Here is a 25,130-nt window from a genome sequence, read left to right as displayed (position 1 = left end):
GAACGGCCTGGGAAGTCGGCGGACCCGGGGAGGGAGCCGATCGCCGCGTCTGTTGGCGGACATCCGAGGACTGCAACTCCCGATCCGCATCGCGTCGGGCCCCGCCCCGAGCTTCCGGCCTGGCGGCGTCGCGCGGCCCTGTGGGAGCGGTAGTCCGCGCGCGCGATTCACAGAGCGTTGTGCGCCTCAGGCGCGCTGTAGCCGCGGGGCCCCGGCCGGGCGCTACGCTACGGAGGCGGCGTAGAGCGGGCGCCGGACGCGGGCCGTGTTGGGGCCGGGCCGGGCGCGCGGCTGCTCCGCCACTCAGCGCGGGAGGCCGGCGGCAGAAGTTGTGGAGCGGCCGGCGCAGGCGAGCAGGCCTGGGGCCGCGCCGCCCGGGCCGCGGGGACTGAGGAGGCGCCGCCTGGTTGCGGAGGTGAGTCCGGCCGACAGGGCCGGGCTGGGCCGGGGCCGCGGCCTGGACCCGCGCCGGAGCCTCGCCACCGGGGGGCTGCCCCCACCCGCACCCCAGCGGCGCGCCCCGAGCTCGGGCCGGAGCCCGGGCCGGGCTGGGGGCGCCGCCCGAGAGGGAGCGGGCGCGGACCCGGGTTGTCTGGGTCGCCGGGAGGCCAGCCCCGGGGTGCTGCGGACGCGGGAGGCGGCCCCGGCCCCGGCCTGTCCTTGAGTGCCCTTACGGTCCAGGCGCGTTCTGCCCCCGCCGGCGTTGTGGGGAGTGTCCCCCGGTGGCCCCCGCGGACGGACCGCGGGCACTTCCCGGGGGCGGCGCCTGTCGGCCGCCCCACACTTCCCTGTTCCCTGTTCCTCTGGGGGTGGCGCTCCGGCCGCGGCGGAGTTGGGGAGGGGGGCGGGGGGCTCCGGGGAAGGTTGGCCGGGCGGCTGGGCGGCCCCTGCCTCTTCCTGCGGGCCTCCCTTCGCTCCTGACCAGGGCACCCTCGTGGGCCCCAGTGGCCCTGACCGCGAGGCTTGTAGGGGCGGCCCCTGACTGCGCGGGAGCTGGTGAGCAGGACTCCTGCGAGCCCAGGCCCGGAGTTTGGGGTCCTGCGGAGGAGTGCAGGGCCGCTGGGTCGGGGGGGGGCTGGGGACTGCACTGGGGCCCGGCGGGAGGGCTGTGAGGGTCGGCTATATCATGTCCAGATTCCCCCGGTCAGCAGAAACAGCACCGGCAGGAGGTGGGGGTCATCCATCCCTCTACAGACCTGGCGAGAGAGAACTGAAAGATGGGGGCCTGTGGCAGGCGGGGGAGCTACGGGGCAGTGCCGGGCAGTGCCGGGCGCAGACTCGTCCTGCAGGAAGCCGGCTCCGCCTGGCCTTGGGTTGGGCACCTCTGACGTCCTGTCAGGTCATCCTGCTCCCGAAAGGGCACTTCTCTCCCTTCCTTCTGCATCGGACCTCTCTGGCGCTGCTCCCCAGCAGACTGGCTGGTGACCTCGTGACCCCCTGAGAGCCCAGTTCAAGCCCTGCTGGGCCGAGGGTCAGGGACAGCACCGCTAGGCAGGCTCCCATGGGCCATGGGCGCTGAGGGCCGCCGCAGCGGGTCCCGAGTCCGCCGTCCTCCACCGGAGAGGCCCGCTGGGCCTGCCAGACTGTGGTGCCGCTGGCGGGCGCTCCCCATGTTTCGGCCTGTGCACAGCTCTCCCGGCCCCTGTTGCGGCTAGCACCGGGCTCGGCCGGGCTTTCAGACCAGCGGACCAGCGGGCGGAGGCTAGGGCCACGGGGGGCTGCAGCTGCTGGTGTCTGGCCCGCGGGGCTGCCTTTGGATGGCCCTCTGCCCGCTCAGCCTCCTGTGTGGGTCTTAAGCCAGGCACTGGAAGGACGCGCCCCCCTGCGCCAAAATCCCTCTCCCTCAGGAACCGCGTGGGGTATCACGGCCCAAACCCCACGGTGGGCGCAGAGCCCGAGGGGCAGCCCTGGCCGTCTTGCAGTCTGGGCACAGACCGCGCCCCCCCACGTGCTGCCCCCGGCACAGAAGGTGCTGGAAGCATGGGGGCCTGGTCAAATAGGAACTGTGGGGACGCTCTCAGGAGCCTGGCTCCGGTGACTGGTCACATGCACCCGCGGGCGTCCCGTGGCCCCGCACTGGGCTGAGAGGCTGCAGAGCGCAGCCCAGAGCAGTGGGGACGCGCGGGCTGGCCTGGGGGGTCGCTTCATCGACCCAGAAGCCACGGCTCAGACCCCAAGCAAGGGCTCTCGGCCCCGGGTGTGCAGAGCAAGCGCTGGGGTCAGGCCTGCTCCCACTCTCCCCTGACACCTGCTGGCCGCTTGTCCCTTGGGTCCCGCTGCCCCCGCTTCTCCGCTTCCTCAGCACCAGTGCCCAGAAGTGTCTCAGAGCAGGACTGTGACGGTGTCTGTGCCTTAATCTCTTCAGCCAAGCTGCTCTGCCAGGACCTAGGCTCCTCCACCTTCCTCCCTTCCTACTCTGTTGAGAAAGGCCAGGCGACCTGTGCTGAGCTTGGACCCCCGTCTCCGCCGCGGTGCACACACAGACGCCTGGTGCTCAGCGTCGTCCCTTCCACAGCCTCTGCCGGTGCCGTGCTGGCAGGCAGCTCCAGTCATCGTGGGCCGTCCGGAATGGCACCCCACGGCCTTTCTGGGTTGAGGAGTGGACTTACTGGCTTCCATCCTCTCAGAATGAGCAGGAAGGAGGCTGTGTGGTGAGGCTGGGCTGCCTCCACTTCTTGAGCGCGGAGGCCCTGTCATTCTGTGGGTCCTGGCCGCGGCCCGGGGAAGGGTCTGAGCAGGGGCTCAGCAGACAGCCGCATCGGTGCCACCAGCACAAGGAGGGCCAGGCACAGGGGGCCGGGGGGCTGCGGGAGGACTGAGGGGTGTCCCGGCCCAGTGCATACAGCCCAGGAGGGGCCGGTGGGGAGGTCCGCGGCTCGCTCCCTCCTGCAGGGACTGACTTGTCTGGGCACCAGGGGTGGATCCGCAGGGGACCGAGCCGAGCGCAGGCATGTTGTGGCCTCCCTGCCTCCTGCGCCAGTACCTGGCATCACGCTTTGGCCGCCACCCCACACCCTGCTTGCACTTCTCCCCACGACGGAGGGGAGCTCTGCGCCCACCTGCCCGGTGGCCAGGCTGGGGCACGGGCCTGGACGGTGCCACAGGAGCAGCACTGGGAGAGCAGGTCGATCGCTGCAGCTCAGCGCTGTCACCCAGCAGTGCCTGTGTCCGAAGGAGGCCTGGGCTCAGCTTCCTGCTTCTCCTCGGCTGCCACGGCCCAGACCCGAAGCAGAGCCAGTCCCTCCTTGCACTCTGTCCCCTCCACATCCACCCGTGCCCTTTGGAATTTGGTGCCCCTCGAACCGCAGGACCTTCCACCCTCAGCTGCGACTCCCCTCCAGTCAGCAGGAGAGGCGGTATGTTCTAGAGCCCGCCGGTCCGGAAAGGTGGCTGCAGAGATCCCCGAGCTCATGCTGCCCGGTCCCCATGGCTCCCCAGCTCCCCATCTTCCTCCCTTGGGGTGAGCTGATGACCCCCGGGAACCTGTGCTGCCAGTGAGGCCTGAGGTCACCGGGCTGCCCGGGGCAAGGCTGCTTCTGTTGCCTGCTGGCGAGCAGAAGCACTGAAGTGCCCCGAGTGAGGGTGCGTGTCTGCTGCCCGTCCCCTCTCCGGAGAAAGGACGGTCAGATGTTCCACAGTGTCAGACTCACAGACTAGGGAATCGTGAGGACGTCCCTGTTCCTCTGAAAACGCCGCTGTGGGAAACGTAGTTCGTTTCCTTTCTTGTGATATGCGACAGGTGCTGTAGGACACCAACACAAAGGGATGTGCAGCCATCCTGTCCCCTCTGTGTGGGCAGCCCTGGCCCCCGGGCATGCGTGTGCGTCTGGTTTGAGAGGCCCATCTCCTCCCCTCCCACCTTGGTGCCGCGATGTACCCAGGAAGCTGGCGGGGGATGGGGGGTAAGCTGCATGGCGAGGAGCCCCGACAGCTGCCGGAACCTGTGGGGACTGCAGGGCCTGAGACAAGGGAGAGTCCAGAAGTGCCAAGAGTGACCATCCTGTAGTGTGCTCAGGCAGCAGCTCCTGGTCTGGAGGGCAAGGGTTTGGGACAGAGCCCTGTCCCTCTCGGGTTTGCTCACAGGAAGTGCTGGGTACCCTCCCAGAGCCCACGGCCTTAACCCTGAGACCTGGCTCTCTGAGGTCAGCAGGGTGGTGATGTCATCTCTTGGGGCACAGGCTCTGGGGCCAGCAGGCGGGGGTGGCTGGCCTCGGTGTTCGCCGGAGGGCTACAGTGAGCCAGTGGCGGAGGCCACAACGAGGTGGAGCCTGGGCCCTTGTTGGGTCTGAAGGACCTGAGGGGAGAGTACATGCCCCTCCCCACCAGGGTCCTCGAATGCGAAGGAGAGCAGAGCTGCTGGGCTTGGGGCGGGTTGCCTCATTGGTGGGCAGAGTAGCTGCTGATGCGGGGATCTGAGCCTACCAGAATTTCAGCTGCCCGGGTGCTTTCCTGGAGCCCTGGCCCCTTGGGTAATTTTCCCTGGCAACCCCCACCACAGGCAGACCCAGGCCGAAGGAGGCCCTGTCCCCTGGAGCCCTAGGATCCCGATCGGCCCCATCTGCCACCTGGCTGGCCCTCGGTGGTCAGGGGTTTTGAACTAGGCAGCAAGGCTCTGGCTGAGCAACGTGGCTGCTCCAGAGCCTCCAGCCTCCTCTGGGTAAGAAACAGATGCAGCTTCTAAAGGGACACAGCCCTTGGGCCGCCAGCCATGGGAGCGCGCCCAGGGTGACTGAGGTTCACTCCTTGTCCAGGCCCACGTGTCCAGAGGTGGAGACAGAGCCTGGACCAAGTTGGCACTCACTCCAATGAACTCTAGCTCAGTGCTGATAAGCGTGGGAGTGGGACTGCAGCCCTGGCCAGAGTTCAGAACCTTCCAGGAAAGGGAGTGGCATCCAGGTGATGTGCCTGGGGAGGGTCTGGCCTCTGCCGCACCAGGAGAGCTCCTTCCCCGGGGCTGTGTGTGCATCTGGGCTATAGGTTGCTCACGGAGTGGCGGGGCCCTCTCCCTGCGGCAGTTCCCTGGCCTCTGTCTGCAACCCCCCAGACCCGCTTCCCGGACCCCTGCCTTGACACCATGTGGGGCATGAGACTGTGGTCCTGTCTTTGCAGGGCGAGCTGCAAAGCACATGTGTCTCGCCAGGCCACGTCTGCAACGCCTTTGGTGTTTCCTCCCCAGAGGACCCTCCACACGCCTGACCGGCCGTCCCTGGTCCTATGACCTGAGGGAGGGTGTTCTGCTACCAGTCCAGGGCCGCAGGGAGGTTGAGGTCTGGACCTCCCCGGGTGGGTCAGGCCTGACTCCCTCAGGCCGGAGCCTCCCACCCTCGGGCTACAGGGGGAGCACCAGGCCACTCGCACTCGGCCTCGTGTCTGGTGGGTGTATTCTGGGCTTTGGCGGGGTGGCCCTTCAGGCACAAGGTTCCCTCCCTGCAGATTGCTGTCCCCGTCCTTCCCCTGTGCCCATCCTGGGGCTGACTTCAGGCCACCCAGCAGGGTTGCTCCAGTTTGTGCAGGCCGGTTACCGTCAGACGGGGAGATGCATGCCCATGAGATCTCGGGGTGGGGTGTTGTGGAACTGGGACACGGCGTGGGGAGCACAGACAGCGCGGACGTGTTGGGGGGGGTGGGCGGGGCGTGTGCGCACAGGAAGAGGCATCAGCAAGCGCCTTGTGCCCTCGCAGAGCCCAGACCGTTGTCACACAGGACTCAGGGGCCCCAGCACCATGGGACTAACTGTTTGTGCCCCCCAGGCGTGAGACAGAGTGGGATCTGGGGTGAGGCCCACACTGTGTTCCCCTCTCTGGCCTTCACTTGCCCGGTGAGTTCTCACTTGGCGGCAACAATGTGCCTGTGTCCTTGCGGTTCAGCGCCTGACCCTCTCGGGGCCCACAGGGGCAGGGACGCGCAGGTGGGCTAGGGTGAGGACTGGGGGGTGCTTGCCGTGACCAACATAGGTGCTCCCCACGTGGGGCTTAAGGAGGGGTCATCCCCGCTGGCTCCTGTGCTTCTTACTCTGCAGGATCGTGCCCCGCTGTCCCCTTGGAGGGCCATGCCAGGCATCTGCTCTCCCTAGGCGGCGGGGACCCGCCAGTCCTCCCGGTGGCGAACACCTTCGGGGGCTGGCACTGCAGCCCCGCCCCGCAGTTCCCTGAGGCCAATCGAGGCCACCACCCCGTTTAAATCTAGGGCAGTGGCTCCCAAATGAGGGCATGGAGGACAGGGATGGCCTGTCAGGCCGCAGATAGGAGCATTGCCCGCGGCGCCATGTTGCCCAGCACCCTGCTCCGTTCCCCGATAGGAGACTGGCATCCGGTCTGGCTTCTGCCCAGAGACCTGTGAAGGCACAGCAGCAAGAAAGTGTGCCCTGAGTGCGCAGGGTTCAGGTGTTGCTGGGACCTGGCACCCCACGGAGGCCAGACGGGTGTTCGTGAAATGAGCAGAGATGCACAGAGCGATGGATGGCGAGTCCCCAGTGTCCATGGGGCTGGCCTATGGCCCGTGTGCCCACCTCGGGGAGGCAGGCAGCCCCGGGGGGCTTTGTCCAACCAGCAGGCCCTGCGGGGGAAGAGGGCTGCGTGACATTTGTCCCCGGAGATCGGGTTTGCTCTGCCCTGCGGGAAGCCCTCACCTGGCTTTGTCTCAAATTGCAAGGCCGGGGAGCAGGGTGTGCAAGTGTCTCCGTGCCCAGTCATTCTGACACGGAGCCAGGATGTAAGCCAGGGATGGGCCGCCCTGCCTGGCAAGAGCTTCCCGCACACTGCCCTGTGCAGGTGGGCCTCTTGGGGTAGCACAGGGGTTGGCCCCTGGGGAGCCCTGCTCAGCCAGGGCACACCTTCATGGGGTCTATGCCCAGGTCCTCTCACCACCTCCAGGTGGAAGATCCCCAGATGGGCCCTCCTGAGCTGGCTGCTCTCTAGGGAGCATTTGCCCTTACGGCCCGTGGGAACAGGGACCTATGTTGCCTCTGCCCTCTCCAAAGGGACTGGGCTGCCACCATATTGCCCACCCCTGGACGGGCCTCCCACCTGCCCCAAACAGGGCCTGTAGGGTCAGAGTTCCCTGAAGGTCTGTCGGGAAGCTGGGGCACAGGGTGCAGCTGCTGTAGGGCTTGGGGGCCCCGGGCAGGGATGGGGGGCCGGCATTCTCCCCAAGCCCTCACTGCCCCAGGTTAGGGCATTTGGGAGGAACAGGTGAGTCCTTGGTGTGCTGCAGGCAGCCTGGGAAGCCCGGGGCCATGTCCTCACTAAGCCTCAGGGCTGGTTTGCCCTCGGCTCTGCCTGCGTGGGACGGATGTGGCGACAGCACCATCTACCCCCCACCTCACACTCCCGGGGATATGGGCAGAGCTCTTTGTCAGGACCATGATGGCCCTGGAGCCAAGTGCCAGCAGTTCTGTCCCACGACACCTCCCATGAGCCTGGTGCCCCCTCTGGCCTCCTCTGCCCTCACGTACCCTCCATCTGCCCAGGATTTGGCTGTGAAAGGAGCATCGGAAATGCTCAGGCTCTTCCCACAAGGGGCTCCCACGTGGGCGAGCTCAGGCATCCGAAGGGCTGTTGGGGTCTGACCTGGAACCCCGGGAGAGGCCGGTGTCTGCAGTGACCCTGGCTGAGAAGGAACCGACCGCTGGTGAGCGTGCCCTGCGCGCTGCCCAGTGTGGAAGGCACCAGCAAGCGGGGCTGCTGGCTCGAGCGTGGCTCCCCACGAGAAGAGGAGCGTGACCACAGCGGAGTGCAGACATCTCGACTGAGCGCAGTGTCACGTAGCCCACACGTGGTTTCACCTAAATCTCGGGCCGGCACGGAGATATTTTGGATGTGGGGTTACATAAGATGCGTCTTGTAGATTCCTTTTATCTCTCTAACCTTCTTCACTGGCTGCTAGACGGCTGGGAAAGGCACCCGTGGATCCCGTGATGCTCCCGTGGGTCGTTGCCGACAGACGTTCCTTCGGGTGCTGTGGGGACGGTGTCAGTTTCGCAGGCCAGGGGGCCTCTGCCTCCTCTCTTCGGCCCTGCTGGGGCCTTCTGGGGAGGCCTGAGGGGCAGGGAACCAACGAGGCCGCTGGGCTGGTCAGGGTGCGCACGTCCCCATTCCTCGGAGTAAAGGCCGTCTGAGTGAATTCTGTTGCTGTGCAGGGGACTTGACTGATCTGGCCAGAGCTCCTCTGGGTCAGGGGCCCAGGCTTCTCCGACCCCGGCCCCCTCCTCCTGTGTCCCTCGACCCCCAGCCCCGAGAGCCAAGCGGGCCGCCGGTTCTGCTTGGCCCTGAGCCTGACTGGGACTTGCCTTGTCTGGATCGAGCAGAGGGGCCTCCTGCTCAACCCATGGGCATCAGATGGTCTCCGCTGAACCCAGACCATCCCCGGGTCCTTCCTGAGTCACCCATCTCTCTCCAGGGCTGGGGAGGCTTTCCCTCTGGAAGGCTCTGGAAGGGATGTGGTAGCCATTCTCTGCCGGCCTCGGAGCCCTGGGGGTCTCCTCTGGGCTACTTGGGCATTCGGCAACCCCCCCGCCCCCGCTGGCTGTCCCGGCTCTGCTGCACGTGCTTGCTTGTTTCTCCATTCCATTTTGCCAAATGCTCCCGGGTCCTTTTTTCTGCAGTAAAGCGTGACCGTGTGGTGTTTTCTCAGTAGGGGGTGTGACTCCCTTTGAAGCCCGGCAAGTGGACACGTGGCCGGCCCCTCTGGGCAGTTGAGGGGTTGGGGTCAGATCTCAGGAGCAGAGCAGGGGCGCTGGTGGCGGGGCGGGCCTCGGGCTAGCCACTGCAGCCCTGCACCTCCGCTCTGCTGGGACCCCGGCTGTGGGGCCTGGGTCCCCGAGGCCGCTAGTGCACTGGGGAGCCCCCCCAGGCTCTGGGGGCTTCTTTCCTGTGAGTCATGCTGTTTCTCCTGTTTCTCTTTATTCTCTCTCTGTGTTTATCTCTGTTGTATGATGGAGCAGCCCAGCCGCCCTGTCTCCGGCGTGGGCGCCATCCTCCCTCCATGCTCCAGCTCGCCCACTGTGGGCCGCGTGTGACCAGGCCCGGGTCTCCGCGCGGCCGCCACCGCGGGGGCCATGGGGAGCTCCGCCTCCTCGCTGGCCACCGAGACCGAGTCGGACCACGGCTTCCCCGGGGGACCGCCTTACCCCGGGCCCCCTGCAGCAGCCGGCTGGTGTAGGAGCGGCCCTGGGGGGCCTGTCTGGGGTGGTGCCCTGGTCACCCGGCAGCACCAGCCCCCGCGTCCCCGGGCTCGAAGGTAAGAAAGGGGGCGGGGCCCCGGGGGCGGGGGTGCTGTTCTGTCAGGGCGGCCCCTTCCCAGCCGGAGGAGAGGGGCTGGCAGAGATGGGGTCCCGTTTCTGAGAATCCTTTGGCAAGTTGCTTTCCCCAAAAGGCCCACGGCTTGAGAGGCTCTGGGGTTGCTGCAGCCCTCCCCAGGAAGCCGGGCCGTGGGAGCTTTGGCCTGGCTGGCGGCTGCTGTTGGGATAGGGACGGGGTGGCCTTCCTGCGGGGCGTGTGGCTCCCTCAGGGAGCTGCGTCCGCTGAAGCTGCTTCTGGAGCTTTGTGCTTGGAGTGAGGGTGCAGGGGAGGCTACCAGCCCCCGGCCCCTCCCTGGTGTGGGGTGTCGCTGTGCCAGCAGACCTTCCTGTGCCAGCTTCCTCCAACCGTGGTCATGGCCAGGCTCCGCACAGGTCTCTCAGCCTACACTGCCCTTCGGATCAGCTGGCGAGCCTCCCCTCGGGAGTTCTGGGATGACTGGTGTGGGGCAGCCCCACTGCTCAGGCCTGGGGGTGCTGGGCCCTGACATCCCACCCCTGCCTTTAGCCCCTCCCATGACCTCGCTGCAGAGGGGCCCCCGCCACTCAGCACATACTCAGGGTTCCTCTGGCCCCAGGGATAGGCAGTGGCAATGGGCTTGCCCTCTCTCAAAGGCACCTGCTATGGTATGCTTGGCCGCCACCTCCCGTAGACCAAGCGTCCTCATGTAGCACAGTTTTCCTGGTGTCTGGACAGCAGGCAGGGTCCTAATGGGGGTCTCTTCTGGGATGGCGTGCCCCAGCAGATAAGGTGACTGGGAGGTGCCAGAGGAGTCAGCAGGAGGCACTGGGGGCTTCATGGCCGGTGAGTGGCCAGAGCCGGCAACATGGGTTGTTGGGCATTTCCTCTGCTGCCTCATGCTGGCGTCAGTGACGCACTAGTGGACGTCTGTGTCTTTCTGAAACAGCTGGCGTGAGGTGGGACTTGTGTGCTCTCGTCCGCTGCCCCTGAGCGCAAGGCTCTGCGGCTTTGGTCGTGACCGCTTCTAGAGTAGCTCATGACCACGTCTCCCCCTGGGCCTCTGCTGTTTGCCTCCCTTCCCCAGGTAGCCACCCTGCCTCTTGCCTGTAGATGTGCCTTTTCTGGAAATGTCCTACGAGGGGAGCCCTAGAACACCTATGCCTGGCCTCTCACCAGGCGAAATACTGTCAGGCCCCAGCCATGGGGGCGGGCGCCCGAGCTTCGTTCCTTTCATGGCCAAATCGTAAATGCCTGTTGTAGGGACAAACCCCGGCCTGTGGCAGCCATCCCTCAGTTAACGGACTTTTGGTTGTTTCCACTTGGATTTGATGACCTGTGCTGCTGTGAGAGCATTCACATGTAGGATTTTGTGCAGTCTCGTTTTCCCTGGGGTGGGACCCAGATGCGGCTGCTGCAGTGGAAACCCTCTAACTTTCTACGACACTGCCAGGCTGTTTTCTGCCGCGGTGCACCACTTCCCGTCCCCATCAGTGCGATAGGGGAGAGCTCTCGTTCCTCCCCGTCCTGGCCAGCACTCAGGGCCATCTGCCTGTGTGATTCTAGACACCCTGGCGGGCGGGGGCCAGCGTCCCCACATGGTCTGATTTGCAGCTTCCCATGAAGCCTTCATCTGTCCACATGCTTTTTACAAATTCTCATTACCTCCTTAAGATAAATCACTAGGAGTAGAACTTCTGGGTCCTGGGAGGGGCTTCCCCCACCCCGGGGAGCAGCAGGCTGGGTATAGACCCCATGGGGTTTGCCAGGCAGCGCCTTCTGCCCCACACCCGAGGATGCCGAGGGACACGCGTGCGTGTCACTTTGGATCCTGGCACACACTGCGGAACCCAGTCGAACTTTCTCATTCTCCTGGCCTCCTGCCATGCTCCTACCCCTGGGGTGGGGGACGAGCGGCCCCTTCCCATCACCCTCTGCAGCCGGCCAGACCCAGGGTCAGTCCACGTCAGCCACTGGGAGCAGCAGGCGAAGCTGGAGGAGACACTGCGAACGACCTTGAGAAATTCACAGATGTCCAGACTGGGGATGAGAAGACAGTCGGCCGGTGCAGGGAGCTGGAGGGGGAGCTGGGCAAGGCAGATGGCAGGATGGGGGGCAGAAAGGCCAGAGCCACACACAGCCACTGCGACAGGACCCCACCCCACACGCACACCTGGGCACGTGGTCACAGGCGTACACGTGTGTAGTGCTCTGCCCGGCACAGGGGGCCAGGACACCCTGTGAAGAAGCCAGCAGCACCGCGGCTCCTGCCCCCGCATCTGGGCTCGCTGCCTCCTTGGCTGGAACCACTCCATTGCCCCAAGGAAGCTAGGAGAGCCACGTTGTGGGCGTGTCCCCATAATCCACCGCCAGGCCCGGGAGATGCTCACCCTGATCCCTAAGCAATGCACGTGGCCGGCATCGCCTGCAACCCGTGGGGACACAGGAGTGAGGAGCATGACACAAGGCTGGCTGAGGGGGCCCCAGAGGGAGGCGTGCGGACGTACCTCACAGACACAGGGGTCAGAGGTCAGGCAGCCACAGCCATCAGGGCAGCCAGACCTTTGGGCGAGGCAGCTTCACTGAGGTCCTTGTGTGTGGACGCCACTCACTGCTCACTGCTGTCTCTGGGGAGGAGAAGCATCGCCCTGGGACTGGGCCGCCCCCACAGCGGTGACCAGGAGCTTCTGCGTTCTTGCAGGCTTGTGTCCCAGGTGCTAGGGAGACCTGACACTGCCCCGAAAGGGACTCCAGAGCAATCCCCAGATGATGGAGCGCACGGCGGGAATGTGGTGTTGGGGTTTTCTGGATAGCTGCCTCAGTTTCCTGTTGACATGGCCTTTCTTTCCCTGGGCAGCTGGTTTCTCCCAGCCATGACTCAATCTGTGCCTTGGAGGAGGTGGTGTCACAGGGTTTGGACTTGCTTTTCATTGGAGTTGGACTTGGCTCAGGGTTCCCCACGCTGCTATTTCCTCCCAGGCTGGTGAGGTGCTCTGGCCTCTCTGAGTGTCTCCTGAGCCCTCAGCTCCCGCCCTGCATCATGTTGGGTGGACCCCGGGATTGTGGAGTCAGAAGGGATGCCAAGGGAGATGAAGGTCAGGGGGCATTTCAGGCTCCTCTGATCATGCATTTACTGACCCTGGAGCCACTTTGCTGTGGGCTGCAGGGTCGGAGAGGGAGCATAGCGCCACCACCGCCGCCTGTCCTGGGAGCCCCTGCACCCCTGCGACCAGCGCCGGGAGCCTTACTCTAACCAGGGGTGCCTCTGCTTGCCCTCTGTGTTCCCAGGGCGAAATTTGAGTTGTAGGCACTGTTTCCGTGTAAGCCTTTCTGAACCCCAGACAGAATCTTCCTGATGTGCGCTTTTTGTTTTTTTTTTTTGAAGATTTTATTTATTTATTTGACAGAGATCACAAATAGGCAGAGAGGCAGGCAGAGAGAGAGGGATGGAAGCAGGTCCCCTGCTGAGCAGAGAGCCCAATGCAGGGCTCGATCCCAGGACCCTGAGATCATGACCCGAGCCAAAGGGAGAGGCTTTAACCAACTGAGCCACCCAGACACCTCTTCCTGATGTGCTTTTATCCACTGTGATGGTTGTGACACTGGCCCTGTCCCACCATTGTCCCCTGGCCAGCAGCCGGGGACACGTGCCTCCTGTGCAGCTGCACCCAGGCCATGGACCGGGCAGCTGGTGGGTTAGAAGGGTAGACAGGCATTGGGCCCCTTCCCTCCCCAGCCTGGCCTTGCTCAGTGCGTCCGGAGTCCCCAGAGCCCTTGAGCCAAGGGCAGGTGTGTCCTAGGAGGGCTGTCCTCCCCTCTCTCCTGCATGGAGGACGGGCCCTGAGTCTGTTCTCTGGATGCCCCTCCCATGGGCAGATGGCCTGCAGCGTGTCAGACTCGCTCTGCTGGGCCCTGCGACCAGGCCGGGCGGGGAGTGGAGGCCATGTGCAGGGTGAGTGGGTATCCCTTGGGCCTAGAACCAGGGTGGAAGCCACTTGTGGGCACCCGCTATGACCCACACCTTGACTGTGGGCCCTTCCCTGGTCTCCAGGAAGATTTCTTAGGCTTTTCACAGCACAGAAACGAAGGCTAAAGCTGGCCTGCCCCCCCAGCTGGTGCCACGCGCCCATGTCGTGCAGCCTGGCATGGCCCCGCCCACTCGCCGTGGCCCATCCGTGGCCAGGCTGTGGGAGCTCGTGGCCCTTGGCCATACAGGCCGCGAAGGGCCCTGGGCCCTGGGAAGTAATCTTGTTGCTCAGGGAGGTTTTTGGGTTTTTTGTTTTGAAGAGGCAAGTTTTCTTACTGAGCTGAAAGGGTTTGGTGTAAACCCAGTGTCAGAAGCCGAGGCTTCGTGTCTCGTTAAGAAATTGGCATCTCTGCCAGGGTGAGCAGCTGCAGTCCGCGGAGACTCTGTCCTGCTGTGGAGACCCCTCCTCGTGCCCGGAGTAGCCCGTGCAGGTCAAGGGGCCGGCACCGCCCCCAGACATGGACCCACATCAGGCCGGAGGAGCCAGGAGCACCCAGGAGCACCCACCGGCACTGCCCTCCCGCTGCACTAGATGCATACACACACACACACACACACACACACATGCATGTACATACACACACACACACACACACACGTGCCACAGGCCTAGACAGCCACTTGGGGAGGACCATGTTCCTGTCCTCACCTGGCACGGGTGGGGTGCATGGCCATCCCTTGGGACAATGGCATGAGGGTCTGCCTGCCCCTGAAGCACAGCTCTGACGTGGGACAGGACCCCCAGGTGGGGCGGAGCAGTTTCCCCAGTGTCACGAGTCCTGCAGCCACCCAGCCCAGGAGGGACTCGCTCTCCCAGGCTTGGGTGTTGCCAGCACTTTGGGACAGGTTCCCAGCAGAGGGGGCCCTGCCCTTTCTCCCACCTAGTTTGCCTTTGGACATCCCCTGCCCCACGTCCCCAGTGGTCTCCCTGGGGGGACAGCTCCCTGCTACAGCCGCATGGGACTGCCAGGTGCAAAGCAAGCTTCCCCGCTATGGCCCCCCCAGTGCTGGCGTGTGCTGTTGCAGGACCAGGCACATAGGGCTCAGCGGTCTGGGTTGGCAGCAGACAGGTGATTGGAGAGGGCCCGCCCCTCCGGGGACAGCGTGGCCCTCCACGACCCACACGTGGCCTGGGCTCAGCAGGAATGTGCCCAGTGCATGGGTCTCCAGCGCTGCTGGATTGCTTTTTTGTGGTCAGATGCCTGCCTAGAGGTCCCCAGAAAGACCACACAGGCAGTTGGTTAGCGGATCCAACCAGCAGCCCTGAGTCAGGGTGCCCCCCCCAATTTGTGCCCTAGTCCTCCCCTCCAGCCCTCACTTTGGTTTTGTTTTTGGTTTTTTTGAGCTGAAGTTCATATGACATGAAGGAACTGTTTCAGAGGGCACGAGGCACATTCACAGTACGCGTCCGTCCCTCTACCCCGTCCACATGTCTGTGTCACCCGTGTTCCTTACAGAACTTCCGGGCCCTGGGGCCCACTGGGCTTCACACTGCCTCAGATCTGCTGCCATAAGGGTTCTGTGTGCATGGACTCCTGGAACGTGTGTCTGGCTTTTCTCACTGAACATGTATCAGAGTCCCGTTATGTGGCTGAATAACGTTCCACATCTCCTTTACCTGTTTGTTTGCTGACGGTGTCTGAGTTGTCGTGCGTGGACCTGCTCTGAGTGTATGTGTGCACACCAGGGCACCAGTTCCCGGTCCTTCGGGGTGTGTGCCCAGGAGTGGAATTGCAGGGTGGGGTGGTGACTGTTTATCGGGAGAGGCCGCCAGGCCGCTGGCGCAGAGGCAGGGCGGGGGGAGCTCTGAGGCCCCTGCCGTCCCCTGCTGTCCTCTGCTATTTGGGTGCTCCCCAGCCGCAGCGGGTGTGAAGTGGGGTCTCCCACATTAGGTTTGCGTTTTCCTGGTGGCTAGCAATGCTGAGCACGTTTCCGTCTTCCCACGTGCTTCCATGGCCACTGGTGTGTCCTCTGGAGACATGACTGCTCCGGCCCTTCGCATGTTTTTCTGAAAAGCGTCCTTGTGGTTGCTCAGTTGCGAGGGTTCTTTATGTTTTTTGGAGCCAGACCTGATTCGTAAATATTTTCTGTTACAAGTTCTCGTATTTTTTCAGCTGGGCCCTTTGAAGCGCGGAAGTTCCTCGCTTTGATGAAGTCCAGTTTTTTCCTTTATCTGCCTGTCCTTTTGGTGTCACATCCAATTAGCCATTGTCAAATTCAAGGTCAGAGAAATTAAGATTTTACTTATTTTGAGAGAGAGAGAGCGTGTGTGAGCTGGGGCTGGGCACAGGCGCAGGAGGAGAGAACCTCCAGCAGGCGCCCCACTGAGCACAGAGCCCCGTGTTGGCCTCCATCCCAGGACCTGAGCTGAAGGCAGAAGCTTCACCGACGGAGCCCCCTGAGGCCCCCAGAATTTTTTCTTTTTTTTTTTCAAAGATTTTATTTATTTATTTGACAGACAGAGATCACAAGCAGGCAGAGAGGCAGACAGAGAGAGGTGGAAGCAGGCTCCCTGCTAAGCAGAGAGCCCGATGTGGGGCTCAATCCCAGGACCCTGAAATCATGACCTGAGGCTTAACCCACTGAGCCACCCAGGCGCCCCAAGTTTTCTCCTTTTTAAAACGTATCCCTCGGTTATTTTAGATGAAGTGATACTGTTCTTCTAACTTCCTTTCTCTGGGCTGTCGAGCTCTTCGTTGCTGGCGTGGAAAGCACTGATGGTTACGTGTCAGTGTCATGCCGTACGATGTCACTGGATTCATTTATTAGCTCTAGTCATTTTTGTTGGTGGACTTTGGGGAATTCTGTGTGTAGGATCACTCCATGTGCAAACAGAGGTAGTTTTACTTCTTCCTTTCCAGTTGGATGCCTTTCATCTCTTTCCCGCCGAGTTGCTCTGGCTGGGTCTCTGGTCCAGCGCTGACCGGCAGCGCTGAGCTCCTGGTCTTCGGAGGGAAGCACACAGAGTGTCCGCGCTGACTGTGATGTTTGCTGTGGGTTTTTAAGGGCGCCCTTTACCTGTCGAGGAAGTTCACGTGGGCGCTTTGCTGGGACTGATCAAAGACTGCCTCCCCAGCAGGGCCCCATGGCCACTAGGACCGTGTGGTTCTGCCCCATCCCTCTGCCTCCAGGAGGGGTCTAAGGACAGACATGTGAGGTCCCCTGGGGGCCCCCCAACTCCTCATGTCCTCAGACCCCTCAGAGCCTGCTTCTTGGGCCTGATCCTGGGACCCCTCGTCCCAGGTGGAGACATGGGTCCCTTCCTGGGCCTCCACTGACCGGGACCTTCCCTTGCAGCCACACACACTCGCCTGGGTCCATGGCCACAGTTGGGGAGTGGTCATGTGCGCGCTGCACCTTCCTGAATCCGGCTGGCCAGCGCCAGTGCTCCATCTGCGAGGCCCCGCGGCACAAACCTGACCTTGACCACATCCTCAGGCTCAGTGTGGAGGAGCAGAAATGGCCCTGCGCCCGCTGCACATTCCGGAACTTCCTGGGCAAGGAGACTTGTGAGGTGTGTGGCTTTGCCCCAGAGCCTGTGCCTCATGCCTCCCTGCTGCCTGTCATCAACGGGGTCCTGGCAGAGCCCAGGGGCAGCTGCAAGGAGGAAGCCGGTCCTGGGAGGACAGTGGGGCTGGTGTCTGCAGAGCCAGCCCAAGGGCAGCCCGAAGAGGAGGAGGAGGAAGAGGAGGAGAAGGAGGAGCAGGAGGGGGCGGCCGAGCCGGGGAGCGGCTGGGCCTGCCAGCGCTGCACCCTGCACAACACGCCTGTGGCCAGCTCCTGCTCCGCCTGCGGGGGTCCCCGGAAACTCTCACTGCCCAGGATCCCTCCTGAGGCCCTGGTGGTCCCCGAGGTCGTGGCCCCCGCTGGCTTTCACGTTATAGCTGCCCCAGCCCAGCCCGGGGAAGGCGCCGAAGCTGACCCTCCCTCTGCCACTGACCAGGAGCCCCCCCGGGCAACCTCCTTCAGCCCCTTCTCGCCCACCCTGCAGAACAACCCAGTGCCTCGTAGCCGCCGTGAGGTCCCCCCCCAGCTGCAGCCACTGGTGCCTGAGGCTCCCCAGCCTTCTTCCTCTGCCGGCTCCAAGGGGCTCCCCCAGGGCCCGGGGCGGACTGCGGCCGGAGCCTCCCGCCTGGCGGAGCTGCTGTCCAGCAAGCGGCTGGGCATGCTGGAGGAGGAGGCCACCGAGGGCAGCCCGGCACGGCCCCGGTGTGGCTCCTGCTCTGCGCCCGGGCATTCCAGCCCAGCCCGCTGCGAGGCCTGTGGTGCTGCACCCAGCAGCGACGTCATCGACCTGGCCGGGGACACGGTGCGCTACAAGCCGGCCAGCCCCTCCAGCCCCGACTTCACCACCTGGTCGTGTGCCAAGTGCACGCTCAAGAACCCCACGGCGGCCCCCAGGTGCACAGCGTGCGGCTGCTCTAAGCTGCATGGCTTCCAGGAGCATGGCGAGCCCCCCGGCCGCTGCCCCGACTGCAGCGCCGACAGGTCCGGGCCCTGCACTGCCCACAGGCCTGGCGGCCCCCTCCCCACGCTGCCCACCGAGCGCCCGAGCCAGTGGGCCTGCCCTGCCTGCACCCTGCTCAACGCACCGCGTGCCAAGCACTGTGCAGCCTGTCATACGCCCCAGCTCCTGGTGGCCCAGCGCCGGGGCGTGGCGCCCCTGAGGCGCCGGGAGAGCATACACGTGGAGAAGCGGCGGCAGACAGACGAGGGGGAGGCCAAGGCCCTCTGGGAAAATATAGTGGCCTTCTGCCGGGAGGTGAGTACCCCCAGCACGGTGTCAACGCCCCAAGGCCAGCTCTCCCCTTCCCATGGGCTCCTCTGGGCATGTCTCTGGTCCCCCAGTCAGTGCATTCACGCTCTCGTCCTTCCCTGGTGTCCCTTCTGTAGGGAGGAGGCCGGGGAGAGGGAGGAACCTGCCCCAGAGGGCCGGCACCTCTGTCCCCAGGCTTGGAGCAGCAGCCTGGTCCCTGTTCCCCACGTCTTGCCCCTTCCTTCTCTGTACCCACGAGGGTCTGTGACCCCATGGTCTGCGCTTCTGACCCTTCTCAATGGGATGTGACACTCCCTCACGCTCTTCTGCCTTTGTGGGTGTTGGGGGGGCCAGAGTCCAGGGCAGCACTGCCCCTGGGGTCAGTTGGAGGGGCTGTCTGTCCCCATTGTCACCGTCAGCCACCCAGCCAGACACTGGGGTCTCAAGTCCTGGCTTCGCATCCAAGCCACGTCCCCACTTCTCTCACCGGGGCATCCACAGCTGGGGGAGCCACCCGGGTTCCCCGCTGCCCGTGCACACCGCCCCTGTGGCCTCTGGGCTGGGGCTGTACGGTGTCCCAGGGGCTGCGGTTCCCCAAGCCCACACAGGGTGGCATGGCCCACACAAGCCCCAGCCGAGCCCTCCACAGCCCTCGGGCTGGTCTCCCGGGTAGTGGGTCTGGCGCAGCCGGGGGGAGCCTGAATGTGAGGTCACGGCCCCTGCAGAACAGCGTGAACTTCGTGGACGACAGCTTCCCCCCTGGGCCCGCATCCGTGGGCTTCCCTGCGGGTGACAGTGTCCAGCAGCGTGTGCGGCAGTGGCTGCGTCCCCACGAGATCAACTGCTCCGTGTCCAGGGACCAGGGCACCTCGTGGTCTGTGTTCCACACCCTACGGCCCTCGGACATCCTGCAGGGGCTGCTGGGGAACTGCTGGTGAGCCGGGCGCCCGCGGTGGGGCTGGACGGCACGCAGGCCCCCAGTGCTCACCGCCCCGGCTCTGTGCAGGTTCCTGAGTGCGCTGGCCGTGCTGGCCGAGCGGCCCGACCTGGTGGAGCGGGTGATGGTCACACGCAGCCTGTGCGCCGAGGGCGCCTACCAGGTGCGGCTGTGCAAGGACGGCACGTGGACGACGGTGCTGGTGGATGACATGCTGCCCTGTGACGAGGCCGGCTTCCTCCTCTTCTCCCAGGTGGCGGGGCGGGCGGGGGAGGGACATGGTGGGGCGACAAGCGTCAGGCCTCCCGACTCCAGCCTCTCCCGTAGGCTCAGCGGAAGCAGCTGTGGGTGGCCCTCATCGAGAAGGCGCTGGCCAAGCTGCACGGCTCCTACTTTGCCCTCCAGGCGGGGCGCGCCATCGAAGGCCTGGCCACACTCACCGGCGCCCCCTGTGAGAGCCTGGCGCTGCAGGTCAGCTCCACTAACCCCCGCGAGGAGCCCGTTGACACTGACCTCATCTGGGCCAAAATGCTGAGTTCTAAGGAGGCTGGGTAAGAGGGGCGGGCGCTGTGGCGGTCAGCGGAGTTGGGAGGAGAGGCGAGGCGAGGGGACAGCCGGGCCGGGGCCTAGAGCGGTGGGACGAGCAGGGCGAGCGGCCTCTGACTCACAGCCTGCGTCTCCGGTGTCGCTGGCACCCCTCGCTGCCGGGCCGAGGGTCTGGCCTGCCCAGGTGGCGTGGGGGACAGGCAGGACGCTGCCCGTTGGCCTCTGCCTCGGCTGGGCCTGTGTTGACCGCCAGCGCCCGCTTGGAACCGCGTGGAGAGAGCCCCACAGAGGCACCTGGTGGGAGTGGGGTCTGCCCTCTGAGACCTGCCACACGCTGGCCAGTGTGTCTGCGGGGAGGGCCCGGAACCTTAAGTCTGGGAGAGACGGCTCCTCAGTGCCAAGACCTTGTGCTTTCGGCTGGTACTAGACACCGTTGCTCCCCTTGGAGGGCTGCAGCCCTGCCCCAGCAGGACCAGCCAACCTCGAGGCTACCAAGGGACCGGGCCTGCCCAACCCCCAGCCAAAGGCCTCTGAGCTTCGGGACCACAGTGGAGGGGGCTGGGCCAGCACTTCCTGGGTCTCACATCTCGGGCCCCCACAGACAGAAGGGCCCCCTACCTTCCACTCCCCCTACTCCCCACCTCCCACCCCCCACCCGGGTGCAGCACCTCCCCACTGTGGGGAGGGGGGCAGGGCCAGCAGAGGTCGCCAGGTACTGAGGGGCCCCCAGTCAGTGAGGCTGCTCTGCCCACACAGGTTCCTCATGGGTGCCTCCTGTGGGGGGGGCAACATGAAGGTGGACGACGCTGCCTACGAGAGCCTGGGCCTGCGTCCCCGCCACGCCTACTCCATCCTGGACGTCCGCGATGTCCAGGGCTCCAGGTAGGGCCGGGTGGATGTGTGGTGGAGACCGCGGCAGGCTTGGTCGTGGCCCTGAGCCCTGTGGTCCACAGGCTCCTACGCCTCCGGAACCCGTGGGGCCGCTTCTCCTGGAATGGCAGCTGGTCAGACGAGTGGCCACACTGGCCAGGGCACCTGCGCAGCGAGCTCATGCCGCACGGCAGCAGCGAGGGCGTCTTCTGGATGGAGTACAGTGACTTCATCAGGTAGCTGGGCACTGCGGGCTGCGGGTGTGCGGTGCCTGCCCGGTGGCCATCCCCTTGCTCCTGCCACCTTCCCCTTGGCTGCTCCCCTCGTCCCAGCGTGTGGTGCCTTGCCCTGGGGAGCCCACCTTTACCTCTGAATCCAGCTCAGTACAGGGGTGGGGTGGCGGGGGGGGGGGGAGTGGAGGGCTTTGACCCCCAGGGCTCACCATCCTCACTAGCCCTCCACATCAGACTTGGGACCGGGTGCCCCCTGGTGGTGTCCTCGGGCAAGAGCCAGCACCCGGGCTTCCCAGACGCGGGTCCCTGGAGATTGGGAGGGCGCCCTGGGGCAGGGAGTGGAGCGGGGACAGGAAGTAACCTGGGCCTGAGCTGGGATGCGAGCTGCCCAGTGGGGCTGCCCTCTCGCTGTGTAGGTACTTCGACTCCGTGGACATCTGCAAGGTGCACTCGGACTGGCAGGAGGCGCGTGTGCAGGGCTGCTTTCCCAGCTCTGCCAGCGGGCCGGTGGGGGTAACTGCTCTCACGGTGCTGGAGCGCGCGTCCCTGGAGTTCGCCCTCTTCCAGGAGGGCAGCAGGTGGGCGGGGCGGGGTAGGGGCGGAGTGGGAGGGAGTAGGCTGGTGGGCGGGGTGGGGCGGGGCTGCGCTGGGGCCGGGCTAGGGTGGTAAGCTCCAGCGGGCGAGCCGCGGGTCGGGGTGGGAGGAGGGCGCGCCGCCGAGCTGCCCAGCCCCTGCGCTGACCGCCCCCGTCCTCGGGCCGCAGGCGCGCAGACTCGGTGGATAGCCACCTCCTGGACCTGTGCGTCCTGGTGTTCCGTGCGTCTTTCGGCAGTGGGGGCCGCCTGAGCCTGGGCCGCCTGCTGGCCCACAGTAAGCGCGCCGTCAAGAAGTTCGTCAACTGCGACGTGATGCTGGAGCCCGGCGAGTACGCCGTGGTGTGCTGTGCCTTCAACCACTGGAGCCCCGCCGCGCCGGGCCCCCCGGCCAGCACGCAGGGTAACCGCGCACCCGTGCACCCCGCCCCGCCGCACCGAGCGCTGCGCGCGCCCGCCCGCGCTCACACGCCCGCCCCTCCCTGCAGCCTCCAGCCCCTCTGCGGGGGTCCCGCGCTGCAGCCCGCAGCCGCCAGGACATGTGCTGGCCGTGTACAGCTCGAGGCTGGTCATGGTGGAGCCCGTGGAGGCCCAGCCAACCACGCTGGCCGACGCCATCATCCTGCTCACCGAGAGCCGGGGCGAGCGGCACGAGGTGGGCGGCCGGCAGGATCCCGGGGGAGGGGGACGGGGATGGAGCCGCCGCCGCCCCAGCCCACTCCTGCACGGTCTGTGGCCAGGGACGCGAGGGCATGACCTGCTACTACCTGACGCACGGCTGGGCGGGCCTCATCGTGGTGGTGGAGAACCGGCACCCCAAGTCCTACCTGCACGTGCAGTGCGACTGCTCCGACAGCTTCAACGTGGTGTCCACGCGCGGCAGCCTGCGCACGCAGGACAGCGTGCCCCCGCTGCACAGGTGGGCCCCGCCCTGCCCGGCCCCCACCCCGCCCCCTCACCTGGCTTCCGCTGGCCCTCACCGGCCCCCTCCCCCAGGCAGGTCCTGGTGATCCTGTCCCAGCTGGAGGGCAACGCGGGCTTCTCCATCACCCACCGCCTGGCGCACCGCAAGGCTGCGCAGGCCTTCCTCAGTGACTGGACAACCTCCAGGGGCACCCACAGCCCCCCTCTCACGCCCGAAGTCGCTGGCCTGCATGGCCCCCGGCCTCTGTGACCACCCCACCTTCCCAGCCCCCCAACGCGCACTTTATGAGGGAGACCCCAACAGAGGAAGCTTGAATCAGAATCTCAGGACCCCGCCCAGGGAGCCACTAGCTGTAGTAGCTTCCCCTAGGCCTTCCTCCCCGCCCCTCCCTCCTGCCCAGGGCCTCCCAGCCACAGAGCAGAATACCTCGAACCCGCCTGGAGCGGTCAGGCCTGTGCACCCGACCGGGCCTGTGTGCCCGCCCCTGGGACCAGCCGCCTGCGGGCTGGGTTCAGACGGCCCCGGCCACGGTGAGGCTTCTCTTTCCCTAGGGGCCGGGGGCTTCCTACCTGGAGGAGGCTGCTGGGAGCCTCACTCCTAGAACCGAATCTGGGCAGGTCAGAGGCCGGGACCCCAGAGTGGGAGCAGGGGTCACTCCCTTGCAGGAGTCAGGCTGGACCCCCAGGGTGACAGCAGCCATCTCCTCTGGGATGGAGGCTGGACCCCCAGAGTGAGCAGGGACCACCCCCCGTCGGTGGGGGTCAGAGATGGATCCCAGGATGAGAGCAGGGTCCACCCCTTCATGGGACATGACAACAGGAGCCTTCTGTCCTCAGCTTGTCCCCAGAGCACATTTCCCTGCCCCCTGGCCTCCTCAAGGCAAGCGGGGTTCCCTAGAGTCCCAGCAGTGTGTCCCGGGAGGCAGGTGGCTGGCGGCCACGGGCTCAGGGCCGGGATGGGGAAGGTCCCAGCTGCCCCTCTGACGACACTATGCAATTCCTGGACCTCCTGCCAGGAGTGAAGAAGCCATGCCCCGGGGGCTGGAGGCCAGGGGCTATGGGGCAGGGTCTAGCCAGGCCCCGACCCCGGTCTGCTGTGAGGTGAGGTGTTTTGTCCTCACACCACCTGACCTCTCCTGGGAGGACCAGGGTCCCACAGCAATCCTGGGCCTTGCTGTCCAGGCAGAGGTAGGCCGCAGCAGCCCCTCCCAGCTCCTCCCCCACCTCAGAAGCCCAGGGAGTCGAGCAGCTCCGTGGCTGTTCGGGCGTCTTCCCTGGAGGCTGCTGTCAGGCCAGAGTCCTGCGTCTGCCCTCAGACATCGGAGGCCAGCTTCCTGGGGGCCCGCCTGGCCTCAGTGTCCTGTTGTGCCCAGGCCGCGGGCAGCCCTGGAGGGCTTGGGGGCCTTTTACACCTGGAGAAGCATCGGGACGCTTGCCACTCCCTTTCGGGCCTCCTTTGTACCCCTCCTGTTACTCGGAGCTGTGAATATTTTTAACCCTGTACATATGGCCAGCTCTTCTGACCCAGAGGCTATTTTATCACTTGTCAGCCCCCATCCCTGCAGGACGGTTCTCCTTGGGTGTTTCCAGACTCAGGCTCCAACGGACCAAATAAAAACGTTTTGTTTTGTACTGATGCCTCCCCATCTGTCTGCCGCCCCTCCCGGGGTCCCTGGATTCCTGCCTCCCCTGCACAGGCAGGAGCTGTCCCGAGGGCCACCCAAGCCTGCCCTGGGGGGAGCAGGGAGTACCTTGGCGGGCGAGGCTCACCAGCACCTGAGGTGCTCACAGGCAGCCTTGGGGACGCCCGGCTTGCGCCTCACGTGCGCCCCTGAAGGCCTGGGTGTCTGGGCAGGGCAGAGGCTCGAGCCAGACCGTGCTGTGGTCAGGAGGCCGGTCCCCGTGCATACAGGACAGCATCTGTGCCCGGCTCCCTGTGTGACATCTGCTTTCACGGGTATGGGGGGGGGCTGTCTGAATCTCTCAGCTCTATAGGCAGGAGCAGATGGAGCAGGGGGTGCACAGGAGAGAAGTGGCATGGTAGCTGTCCTCCCACTCAGTCCCCTCCTGCCCGCTCTGGGGGGCACCGACCCCGTCCCACGGGTGACAGGTGGTGTGGTGGCTGTCCTCCCACTCGGTCCCCTCCTGCCCACTCTGGGGGGCGCCGACCCCGTCCCATGGGTGGCAGGTGGCGTGGTGGCTGTCCTGCTCCCACTCAGTCCCCTCCTGCCCGCTCTGGGGGGTACCGTCCCTGTCCCACGGGTGGCAGGCATGCTGATTGCTCCCTGGCTGCAGTTTGCACAGCCTTCTCCACCACCCCCCCCACCCCACAGAGGCTGCAGAGTAGAGGGGTTGCGGAGGCTGGCGCTCGGGCGGGTGTAAGAGGCCTGTCACAGGCCAGCCTATCGAATGTGAAAGCAATTAAAGCCACCAGCAGTGTTCGCTCCGGGCGGGCCTCGGGCAGCGGGGCAGCTGCCACAACACATCTCACGGGCGCCCAGCTCCATCGCGGCTGTGCCGGCCGCACTAGGCCTTGTCCCGTGGGGCAGGGGTGCGTCCACCTGGAGTGGGCAAAGAGCCGGCACTGTCACCCCCCGGGCGTCCCAGCAGCCTGGACCCATGTCCTTACCTGGAAGCCTCCGGAAGCAAGATGTGGGAATTGTGGGTTCCCAGGGTCCTTGTGGTGCCAGGTCAGGCAGGGGTCTCCACAGCCCCCTCCCCTTGAACCCTAGCCTGCAGGAGAGGAGGCTCTAGCAGAGAGACAGGAATGGAACGGGGGACCAGGTGTCCCCAGCCCCAAAGGGCACACAATACCCGAGAAGGAGTTGGGGGATCCCCATAGTCCAGAGCCTTCATTGTGACTTGGGAGCTCATGGAGGGTCCTGGCAAGGGGTGAGGTGGGGCTTGGCCTGGGTCAGGAGCTGGGCCCCTGGGGAGGCGGCTGGTGGGATGGAGAGAGAACGGGGGACCAGCCAGGCTGGCCAGGGCGA

The 25,130-nt window shown here is 65.4% G+C and overlaps 1 protein-coding gene across 3 annotated transcripts; it reads left to right on the top strand.

Annotated features, from left to right (window-relative positions):
• Positions 1 to 222: 222 nt before the first annotated feature.
• CAPN15 (calpain 15) lies at positions 223 to 23,772 on the top strand. 3 transcript variants are annotated; one of them, XM_044234073.1, is made up of 13 exons: positions 223 to 415; positions 8,942 to 9,237; positions 16,579 to 18,043; positions 18,763 to 18,971; positions 19,044 to 19,227; positions 19,302 to 19,525; positions 20,277 to 20,402; positions 20,474 to 20,626; positions 21,040 to 21,201; positions 21,387 to 21,619; positions 21,705 to 21,871; positions 21,957 to 22,135; positions 22,213 to 23,772. In XM_044234073.1, exons 2-13 carry the CDS (start codon positions 9,056 to 9,058, stop codon positions 22,388 to 22,390), a joined length of 3,462 nt encoding a protein of 1,153 aa, XP_044090008.1. In that variant the 5' UTR covers positions 223 to 415; positions 8,942 to 9,055; the 3' UTR covers positions 22,391 to 23,772. The 3 variants fall into 3 exon arrangements, with proteins under 3 accessions (XP_044090008.1, XP_044090010.1, XP_044090009.1); XM_044234075.1 differs by lacking the exon at positions 8,942 to 9,237; XM_044234074.1 differs by lacking the exon at positions 223 to 415 and having other exon boundaries at positions 8,802 to 9,237; positions 22,217 to 22,309.
• The last annotated feature ends 1,358 nt before the right edge of the window (positions 23,773 to 25,130 follow it).

Source organism: Neovison vison, chromosome 14, assembly GCF_020171115.1.
Source record: "Neovison vison isolate M4711 chromosome 14, ASM_NN_V1, whole genome shotgun sequence".
Classification (NCBI taxonomy): Eukaryota; Metazoa; Chordata; class Mammalia; order Carnivora; family Mustelidae; genus Neogale; species Neogale vison.
Note: the sequence above shows the minus strand (reverse complement) of the source record. Positions and strands in the feature narration are given on the sequence as shown.

What these genes read in the sequence shown, in the direction of transcription:
- CAPN15 (XM_044234073.1), top strand. Translation starts at nt 9,056, where the DNA reads ATGGGGAGCTCCGCCTCCTCGCTGGCCACCGAGACCGAGTCGGACCAC. An exon ending in GAGTACAGTGACTTCATCAG is followed by an intron (nt 20,627 to 21,039) that starts GTAGCTGGGCAC and finishes CTCGCTGTGTAG; the next exon opens with GTACTTCGACTCCGTGGACA. An exon ending in CTCTTCCAGGAGGGCAGCAG is followed by an intron (nt 21,202 to 21,386) that starts GTGGGCGGGGCG and finishes CTCGGGCCGCAG; the next exon opens with GCGCGCAGACTCGGTGGATA.